An 11308-nucleotide genomic window follows, 5' to 3' on the forward strand; every position below is an offset into this window, starting at 1 on the left:
AGATTTCTCCAGCTTCCTCATTTCCCCTCTTTCTCCCCACCCACACACACACCTTATCTCAGTCACAACCCCCGGATTCAGCACCGCCCTCTTGACCTGCAATCATCTTCTCGACCTCTCCGACCTATCACCCTCACCACCTTCCACCTATCGTATTCCCAGCACCCTTCTCTCCACCACCCCCCACCCCCCCCACCTTTTATCTCAGCCCGCTTGACACACTAGCCTCATTCCTGAAGAAGGGCTTATGCCCGAAACGTAGATTCTCCTACTCCTCGGGTGCTGCCTGGCCTGCTGTGTTTTTCCAGCACCACATTTTTCAACTTCCGTCCATACCAGGCAACATCATAGTAAATCTCCTCTGAATCCGTTCGAAAACTTCCACATCCTTCCTATAATCCGGTGACCAGAACTGTACGCAATACTCCAAATGTGGCCACACCAGAGTTTTGTACAGCTACAGCATGATCTCATAGTTCCAAAACTCACTCTCTCTACCAATAAAAGCTAATACACCATATGCCACCTTAACAACCATTTCAACCTGGGTGGCAACTTTCAAGGATCGATGTACCTGGACACCGAGATCTCTCTGCTCATCTGCACTACCAGGAATCTTGCCATTAGCCCAGTACTCTGCATTCCTGTTATTCCTTCCAAAGTGAATTACCTCTCACTTGGCTGCATTAAAGTCCATTTACTATCTCTTGGCCCAACTCTGCAGCTTATCTATGTCACTTTTTAACCTACACAGTCCTTCATCACTATGTACAACTCCACTGACCTTAGTGTCATCTGCAAATTTACTAACTCATCCTTTTATGCCCTCATCCAGGGCATTTATAAAAATGACAATCAGCAATGGACCCAAAACAGATCCTTGTGGTACCCACTAGTAACTGAACTCCAAATGAATATTTCCCATCAGCCACCATCCTCTGTTTTCTTTCAGCTAGTTAATTTCTGATCCAAACTGCTAAATCCCTCTCAATCCCATGCCGCCTTATTTTATGCAATAGCCTACCATGAGGAACCTTCTCAAATGCCTTACTGAAATCCACATACACCACATCAACTGCTTTACCCACATCCACTTGTTTGGTCACCTTCCCAAAGAACTCAATTAGGTTTGTGAGGCACGATCTACTCGTCACAAAACTTGACTATGCCTAATCAACTTATTCCTTGCTAAATGATTATAAATCCTACCTCTTCTAACCCTTTCCAACACTTTACCCACAACCAAAGTAAGGCTCACCGGTCTATAATTTCCTGGGTTGTCTCTACTTCCTTTCTTGAACAAGGGAACATTTGCTATCCTCCAGTTTTCTGGCACTATTCCTGTAGACAATGACCACATCATATATACTGGTCATCTTATAATAAGTAGTAAACACTGGGTTCATTAAATTTTATTCAAGCTGTCTCCAAGGCACAGAATTACGCTTTTTATTTTAATTAGTGGAAGATGAACAATGTGGCAGGATATGTTAAACTTACCGGCTTGTCAAGAAACAGGGACTGGAATTACTCGTAGCTCTACTCTTGCACTTCAACAGAGCTTAACTCTCCACTACAGTCATGTTGTCAGTGGGTAGGATGTAAAGTTGGTGTTACATTTGATCATCCAACACATTAAGTTGAAATTGTCCCCCTATTAATCAAGAATGCACTGCCTGAATGGAAATTTCAAACCGATTCAGTAGTTCCTTTCAAAATTACTTGGATAAATACTTGGTGGAATAATTTACAGGACTTTGGGAATAGAGTGGGGCAAGTGTGACAACACAGGAAGCTATTCTGAAGAAGGGATGAATCCCTGGACTTTATAATTCTTACTGTCACAAGCACGGCTGGTTGGGTTCTCTGGGAACTAATTGGCTGCAACCCTGACTGACCCCTCCTTCTTGATTCAGGGTTGACTCTAACCGAACTGACAACTGAAAACCCAAGATCTTCCTGTGTCATTGGCTCTCCTGTTCATTGCCTCTCGTGAATAGAGTTTATCGAATCTTGTGCTGAGCGTCAGCTTTACTGTTTCAGCATATAGTATGCTCCAACCTAACTTGCACTTGCTCTCTGTGCTGCGTTGGGACAATGGTGCAGCCCTTTCTCAAACATTTGTTGATTTCTTCTTTCAGATTATCATGCATATGTTCTGCACTTATCTTGACTCCAGGCTGCCTCCACATCCCAAGTACCCTGATGGGAAAACATTCACCTCCCAACATTTCATTCAAACTCCAGATAAACCAGGTACTTGTAGCTGATTCCTATATGCTTGAAACACTGCTAGATGAACTTATGGATAATAATTTTCATGTTTTCATGGAATTGCATAGAACAGCACAGAAATAAACCACTTGACAACAGCATGCTATTATAATGCAAAGCTGTCTATTGTTCAGTTAACAAATATGATAGTTTTTCCATATAGTGTGACATCAGGTGGAATGGTGAGTTGATTTGTTGAGGGAGGAATATAAATAAGGGCATCAGGAAATCTTACTAAGACCAACACACAAGAATTTGAATGTGTAGGAAATATTTTTATTCCAAGTCGGGTTTAAAGATGACACTCCCAACAATCCATGCACTGCTGCTCCCTCAGTACTGCAGGAGATGCTAGCCTGAATTAAGTGCTCAGACAGTACAATGGATCTTAGCTTCAGTTATGTGTTTGAGCCCACCTTAAGCAATGTTTCTTTATTTGTAATAAGAAAGTTATTCACTTGTGTTTAATTATTTTCTCTGGTTGCTAATTCTCTTTGCAGATATCACGAATGAGCATTTGTTCTGTATACATCAAAGCAACATCAATCCTCCTCACTACCAGCTCATCTACCATGGACAGGTGTATAATTTGCCAAAGGTACCCAAAAGATTGAGTCTCCTCCTGAATTGGGGAAAAAAAACTTTCCTTCTCTTGAACCCTGCCTAGGGGATGCAATGAAAAGAACAAAAGTTGACATTTAATTGTGATTTTTCCCATCCTCCTTTTTGTCATCACCATTTGCCAACTGTGGATTTTTAAAATTATTTTAGAGAGCTGTAGCTCTGTTTGCAAAAGAGGATTACACAGCAGTCGGATGAATGACTGGTGAATGCTGATGCAACCACCAGGGGAACGTTCTGCTCCTCTTAGTGCCACGCAGAGTTCCCAGAGGCAAATTCAGCAGTATTGGCATGTATTATAAACTCGCCTGCTGTAACTGGACTTGAGCCAACAGCCTTCATTTACTTGGGTGTCATGTCACCCTTGAACCTCAAGCCTCCAAAGTTGATCCTTAGTTTGGTTCAGCATTGTTGGAAGAGTGGAAGTGCTGTTATTAAAGGTTAGAGTCATAGAGATGTACAACATGGAAACAAACCCTTCGGTCCAACCTGTCCATGCCGACCAGATATCCCAATCTAGTCCCACCTGCCAGCACCCGACCCATATCCCTCCAAAACCTTCCTATTCATATACCCATCCAAATGCCTTTTAAAATGTTGCAATTGTACTAGCTTCCACCACTTCCTCTGGCAGCTCATCCCATACACGTACCACCCTCTGCATGAAAAAATTGCCCCTTGGGTCCCTTTTATATCTTTCCCCTCTCACCCTAAACCTATGCCCTCTAGTTCTGGACTCCCCGACCCCAGGGAAAAGGCTCAGCCTATTTATCCTATCCATGCCCTTCATAATTTTGTAAACCTCTATAAGGTCACCCCTCAGCCTCCGACACTCCAGGGAAGACAGCCCCAGCCTGTTCAGTCTCTCCCTGCAGCTCAAATCCTCCAACCCTGGCAACATCCTTGTAAATCTTTTCTGAGCCCTTTCAAGTTTCACAACATCTTTCCGATAGGAAGGAGACCAGCATTGCACGCAATATTCCAAGAGTGACCTAATCAATGTCCTGTACAGCTGCAGCATGACCTCCAACTCCTGTACTCAATATTCTGACCAATAAAGGAAAGCATACCAAATGCCTTCAGTATCCTATCTACCTGCGACTCCACTTTCAAGAAGCTATGAACCTGCACTCCATGGTCTCTTTGTTCAGCAACACTCCCTAGGACCTTACCATTAAGTGTATAAGTCCTGCTAAGATTTGCTTTCCCAAAATGCAGCACCTTGCATTAATCTGGATTATACTCCATCTGCCACTTCTCAGCCCATTGGCCCATCTGGTCCAGATCCTGTTGTAATCAGAGGTAACCCTCTTCGCTGTCCACTACACCTCCAATTTTGGTGTCATCTGCAAACTCACTAACAGTACCTCTTATGCTCGCATCCAAATCATTTATGTAAATGACAAAAAGTAGAGGACCCAGCACTGATCCTTGTGGCATTCCACTGGTCACAGGCCTCCAGTGTGAAAAACAACCCTCCACCACCACCCTCTGTCTTCTACCTTTGAGCCAGTTCTGTATCCAAATGGCTAGTTCTCCCTGTATTCCATGAGATCTAACCTTGCTAATCAGTCTCCCATGGGGAACTTTGTCGAACACCTTACTGAAGTCCATATAGATCACATCTTCTAATCTGCCCTTATCAATCTTCTTTGTTACTTCAAAAAACTCAATCAAGTTTGTGAGACGTGATTTCTCACTCACAAAGCCATGTTGACTATCCCGAATCAGTCCTTGCCTTTCCAAATACATGGACACCCTGTCCCTTAGGATTCCCTCCAACAACTTGCCCATCACTGAGGTCAGACTCACTGGTCTATTGCTCCCTGGCTTGTCTTTACTGCCCTTCTTAAACAGTGGCACCATGTCTGCCAACCTCCAGTCTTCCAACACCTCACCTGTGACTATCGATGATACAAATGTCTCAGCAAGAGGCCCAGCAATTACTTCTCTAGCTTCCTACAGAGTTCTCGGGTACACCTGATCAGGTCCTAGGGATTTATCCACCTTTAACCATTTCGAGACATCCAGCACTTCCTCTTCTTTAATCTGGACATTTTGCAAGATGTCACCATCTATTTCCCTACAGTCTAAATCTTCCATATCCTTTTCCACAGTAAATACTGATGTAAAATACTCACTTATCTCCCCCATTTTCTGTGGCTCCGCACAAAGGCCGCCTTGCTGATCTTTGAGCAAGGATCTTTGACCCTATTCTCTCCCTAGTTACCCTTTTGTCCTTAAGTTTGTAAAACCCCTTTGGATTCTCCTTAATTCTATTTGCCAAAGCTATCTCATGTCCCCTTTTTGCCCTCCTGATTTCCCTCCTAAGTATACTCCTACTGCCTTTATACTCTTCTAAGGATTCACTAAATTTCTCCTGTCTATATCTGACATATGCTTCCTTTTTCTTAACCAAACCCTCAATTTCTTTAGTCATCCAGCATTCCCTATACCTCCCAGCCTTCCTTTTCACCCTGACAGGAATATACTTTCTCTGGATTCTTATCTCATTTCTGAAGGCTTCCCATTTCCAGCCATCCTTTTCCTGCAAACATCTGCCCCCAATCAGCTTTCCAAAGTTCTTGCTTAATACCGTCAAAATTGGTCTTTCTCCAATTTATAATTTCAACTTTTAGATCTGTTCTATCCTTTTCCATCACTATTTTAAAACGAATAGAATTATGGTCGCTGGCCCCGAAGTGCTCCCCTACTGACACCTCAGTCACCTGCCCTGCCTTATTTCCCAAGAGTAGGTTAAGTTTTGCAACTTGTTTTGTCGGTACTTCCACACACTGAATCAGAAAATTGTCTTGTACGCACTTAAGAAATTCCTCTCCATCTAAACCTTTAACACTATGGCAGTCCCAGTCAATGTTTGCAAAGTTAAAATCCCCTACCATAAGTATCCTATTATTCTTACGGATAACTGAGATCTCCTCGCAAGTTTGTTTCTCAATTTCCCTCTGACTATTAGGGGGTCTATAATACAATCCCAATAAGGTGATCATCCCTTTCTTATTTCTCAATTCCACCCAAATAACTTCCCTGGATGTATTTCCGGGAATATCCTCCCTCAGCACAGCTGTAATGCTATCCCTTATCAAAAATGCCACTCCCCCCTCCTCTCTTGCCTCCCTTTCTATCCTTCCTGTAGCATTTGTATCCTGTGTATTTATACAGCACTCTTCATAACCACTGGGCACCCAAAAGTCATTTTAAAGTGTTGTAACAGTGGAGGTGGTGATATATTAACAATCTCACTGGACTATCTGTGTTCTGCAGAGATCATTCCCTCTGTGACTCCCTTGTTGGGTCCACACCCCCACACCAACCCACCCTCCACTCCAGGCACCTTCCCTTGCTATCGCAAGAGGTGCAAAACCTACGCTCGCACCTCCCCACTCATCTCCATTTAAGGCCCTAAAGGATCCTTCCACATCTGACAGAGGTTTACCTGTGCCTCCACATATCTCATCTACTGTATCCGTTGTGTCTGATGTGGACTCCTGTAAATTAGTGAGACAGGATACCAACTTGAGGAACATCTCTGGGACACATGTACTAAACCACCCCACCACCTTGTGGCTGAACACTTCAAACTCCCCCTCCCACTCCACCAAGGACGTGCAAGTGGGCCACCTCCACTAACGTGTCTTTTTGGGAAGGAAATCTGGCATCCTTATCTCATCTGGACTATATGTGACAGTAAATCCCTAGCAATATAGTTAAGTCTTAATTGCTCTCTGAAATGATCTAGTGAAATACTCTGTTAAACAACAACTTGCCAGTAACACCTACATCCTGTGAAATAATATTTTTGTAAAATAGAAAATAAGTGTCATAAGGTTCCACAAATAGCAATGTGATTATTACCACACAATTAATTTGATGTTGTTTTGGTGATAAGTATTGGTTGGAACATGGGGTAGAATTTGCTCCTTCTCTCGGAAATAATGCCCCAAGATCTTTTGCATCCACCTGAGGGACTGTTGAAATATAAAGTTAATATATAGATTTAAAAACAGAATTAAGTTTTATGTTCAAGCTTGGAATGATCTTTTATTTTGCAGGACAGGAGCAACATGTTCCACACCATTCTGATGTTTTTATACATAATTAAAACAAAGGAGTCAGGAATGTTGGGGTATGTGGTTATTTCAGATTTTTTGAATTCTCCTGAAATCATTTAGTAATTAAGATAAATTCTGATTTATCATATTGCATTCATAAAGATGACCACTTTCAATCTATCAAAAACTCTGCTGTAACTGGACTTAAAGCCACTCTAAAATCTCCACTCTAACTTTCTTGATTTTCCAAATTGCTCAACTAAAATTTCTGACTGCCCACTGAAAGAGGGAAATGCAGGCATGTAGTTTCTACCTCTGCCCATATCAAGCTGTCTCATAGAAGCATAGGCTTAGAAACTAGGAGCAGGAGTAGGCCATTCAGCCCCTCTGCTCTGGCATTCAGTATGATCATGGCTGATTCTGTATCAAAATGTCCTTCATGCTTTCTCCCCATACTCCCTGATGCCTTTAAAATCTAAAAATTCATCTATCTCTTGATTGTATTCAGTGATTCTCCTCAGACTGATCTAAGCTTCCAGCAATTCGGTGAACAAAATCAGGGAAGATGTACGTGTCAAAGATCCTGAGATCAGTGCAAAATTTACTTTCCAGTTCCTGTCATCCCCTCCAGTATGTGAGATCTTCGCATGCAGCATATTGACAGTCTGGCAAGCAAGGCCACAGTCCTACATTTCTATATAGCCTGGTGAACGTTACTGAGTCCACCTATTTTTAAACTTCACAAAGATTTTTATTTTTCTCAATACCTCAATGCATGTGAGCTATTTGCCTGAGTCTTCCTTCTAGGAGAAAGTGTGGACTGCAGATACTCATTCCTGATTAAAGTGCTTATGCTCTAAACGTCGATTCTCCTGCACCTCGGATACTGTCTGACCAGCTGTGCTTTTCCAGCACCACACTTTTCAACTGAGACTTTCTCCCCAATTTTTTTCATTTCTCCCTCCTGTTTTTCTCCTCCTTCAGTAGGCCGTCTGACTTTGTTCAGAATTTGGAATAATATTATAAGTAAAACAGTTAAACTAAGGGCAGTTACCTTAAACTTTGTAGGTGAGCATGGATGAATGGAAGGAGGCATTGTAACTCGGAGGCTCTCTGCTGACAATAATACACTGGCACTTGCCAATCTTGGTAATCATTGATTATCTTATCAGGATTGTGTCCCCTTTCCTGTCAAACTGTTTGCAGCATTCTATGCATAGACACTCAGCCAGATCAGCTAACGTAAACCCAAGATAAACTGGGATTTTTTAGTTTGTGTGGTATTTGATACAAGATACAGAGGAGCATTTATCTAGTTAGCCACCAGGTGGTGTTCAAGGGGTGGTTAATTGGTTTTGGAGTCTCTTTTGCATAAAGTGCTTCAGTTCAGTTAATCATTGGTTTGAAGAATAAACAAAGTCTGTGCTCTTTTTAAATGAATCAAGTTTTTCTCATTGTATGTATGATTTGGCAGCTAGGTAGAATTGTAATAAAGAGTTTGGCATGCACGGTGACCTTCATGTCCTCTGTCACAAAATACTTCACAATCTTTTCAGATGCAGCAGTCAATATGTGCACAACAAACTCACGCCATCTGTAAATGAGATATGAGTTGCTAACTGTGGTTGTGGGCAGAGTGTCGGTTAGGACACAAGCAGAACCACTTATGAGATGCTATCTCCTAGTGCATTGCTTTCTCAATTCTGTATTGGGCTATCAGCCTAGCTAATGTTATATGCATTCCTTTATAAGGGCTGCCTGTTCTGGAGTTGATTAATGGGGGGAATGTATCCTGGCGTTAGTTATTTGCCCAGATACTAAGAAAACCTTTTTTTAAAAAGGACCTTTCCCAAAAAAATTAATTGGTTATTAATTGTCCTTTTGAACAAATATTGGAATGCAATTTGCATGATCAATATATACTTATTTATTTTGTTTTTGTATTAACAGGAGAGTGAATCTGGGTTTGTCTGGAGTGAACGTTCTTTGGATTTTTGGAGAGTAAGGAACAATTGCCAGGAGATGTAACTGAAAATATGTATTTGATTTGTGCAGAGGTTGAACAGATTCAGCATTTTAGCACCTCACTTCACTTCTACAACCCCCTTCCAGCATCCCATCATCTTTCTTCTTGACCTTTCCTATACTGACAATTGGCAGAAATGTGGGGTGCTGGACCAGAAAGTCTGAAGCCAACATTAGAATTTTTCTGTGAACCTCCGAGGTTGTGTGCTCACTAAATGTTTGTCTGGCTGCTGTGCAGCTACTTCAGTACCGAGAGACTATTTTTTTCAAAACGAAAGCTTTTATCGCTCCTAATGTTTAAAGGAAAAGGCCTCTTTTATAATGACCAGTGGAAGTATGTAATTTTCATGCTCTTCAAAGTATTGCGTGAAGTAGCAAAACACTGCTGCATTTGTTATGAAAGAAGAGTATCAACTCCTGTCAGCATCATAGTATTTCTGTTTGGGCAAAGGAATTGCTGTACAGAGCATCTGAGGGTGGGAGAGACAGAACTTGTGTTTTCTTTGCTTGTCTGTAAGGGCACAGAATAGATGCCTCAAACTATGGAATAATGGCACCACTGCCCTAGGTCATGTGTCTAATCTTGCTCTGTTTTTATATTAATGAAGTTAACTCCTCCATGCTGAAACTTTTATTCATATTTTTATATACTGAACAGCCTGGATGCAAGTACTGTGCAAATTGCTTGTTGTTGGGGTAGGTTGTCAAAAGATGCAGTCTGTTTCAATTTATAAATGCCTGAGCATGAATGTTAGTGAAATCAAGAGGCTCACCAGTTTTACTGGGAGCTGATGGGTAAAGGCAAATACTGGATGCAGTCTCAACTCTGTAATCAGTTCAAATCATTGTGATAAATGTAAGCTACTCTAAAGGTCCCATGTATTTAATGTGGGCTGCTTCAGTCTACCTCCCAGTACATAATTTGACCTTCCCAGTTCAAGGAGTGGTTCAGCTGGTGTTGCTGAAGACCTCTATTGATCCCCAAAATGGAAAGGCACTTTACTGTGAAACAAATCTAGAAAGTGCTGGACCTGCACCTCGGAATTGTACTGTTTCCCTCAAGCCGCCCGCTCTCCTTCAGTGATGACGATAGCTTTGTAATATTATTGAGCAAGTTCAACTGACTGTCATACATCAGAGATCCTAATAGATATTAGATATCTTTTTCCATATTTTTTTTTAAGTTAAACCATCAAAACCAGGTCTGCCTCGACATTCAGTTCAAGGTTTGCATTAAAGTGAGTTGCTCTATTTAATGACAACACCCCCCCGGCCCCTTCATTCATTCCTGAAACTCTGGCAAGACTGATCCTGATTTCCTTTCTAAACAGCCAGGATCCTCTGTTACAAGTGACTAAGCATGAATGGGATTGGTCCTCCTGTAACTGCTTCTCAGTGCCCACCATTGGGTGCTCTGCAGTCCTTTGGGTGAATAGCTATTTGAATGAAATACTGATTGATGTCTGTGAAATTCAATTGGTGCCCTCTGGGAGGGATATTAAAGAGCAATTGTTACTCATTCAGAGTGGCAATAGAAGTGGCTGGTGCAGAATATGGGAAAATATCTCTGGTGTGATAGCGGGCGCTCTGCTGATGTTGTGACTGAGCAGTGAAGTGGAGCTTTACATTTATCCTAGTCATGTCCGATCAAGGAGATTACCAGGAATGTAACTGCATCTAATGAAGTTGCTAAGTCTGGCTGAATAATGTAACAATGTTAGATTTGATACTGATGGGCATTTGTCTTGAAGAGATTGCTGTCTCTGTTTTTCTGAAGGGATGTGAAAGTGGTATTGAAATGTGGGATACTGCAGATACTAATTTTGGAAATTTGTAATGTAATGGAACTGTCATGATTTCTACTTATTCTTGTAACTATCCCAAAGATTTGCAATAATTTACAGATATTCATGTGTTCTGGTCTCATCAGTTTCTTCTACTTATGCATTTCATTGAAGCCAGCCCTGAACTGTACATGGCAAAGGACTGTCTTCATATAGCAGACAGCAGCATGAGACAGAAGAGTTAAAATATAAACAGAAGATCAAACAGCAGTAACTAATGATTTGCCAGTAATAAAGGTTGCATCATTAAACTGGCATGGATGAAACTATTGGAGGACTGTTGGAAAGGAAGAATGGCAAAAGCTCACCTTGTTCACTACATTCTACAGACAACATTCTTATTAGAGTCTGGCCAATCATTGACAAATAAACAGAAATTCAGCTCTGCTATTTACCATGTAATAACAGATCTTGAAACAATCTTGTCATTGCAGTTGCAACCAATCAGTACTCACTCAATGCAGTTTCACT

The 11308-nt window shown here is 41.5% G+C and overlaps 1 protein-coding gene across 1 annotated transcript in view; it reads left to right on the plus strand.

The window, feature by feature from the left end:
* tmem209 (transmembrane protein 209) overlaps positions 1 to 10908 on the plus strand; it is a 30158-nt gene extending 19250 nt beyond the window's left edge. The window contains exons 11-14 of the mRNA XM_072562850.1: positions 2142 to 2256; positions 2775 to 2872; positions 6969 to 7042; positions 8919 to 10908. Coding sequence (XP_072418951.1) covers positions 2142 to 2256; positions 2775 to 2872; positions 6969 to 7042; positions 8919 to 8973 — 342 coding nt within the window. The 3' untranslated portion in view covers positions 8974 to 10908. The remainder of the gene's footprint in view (positions 1 to 2141; positions 2257 to 2774; positions 2873 to 6968; positions 7043 to 8918) is intronic.
* The last annotated feature ends 400 nt before the right edge of the window (positions 10909 to 11308 follow it).

Source organism: Chiloscyllium punctatum, chromosome 44, assembly GCF_047496795.1.
Source record: "Chiloscyllium punctatum isolate Juve2018m chromosome 44, sChiPun1.3, whole genome shotgun sequence".
NCBI classification, from domain to species: Eukaryota; Metazoa; Chordata; class Chondrichthyes; order Orectolobiformes; family Hemiscylliidae; genus Chiloscyllium; species Chiloscyllium punctatum.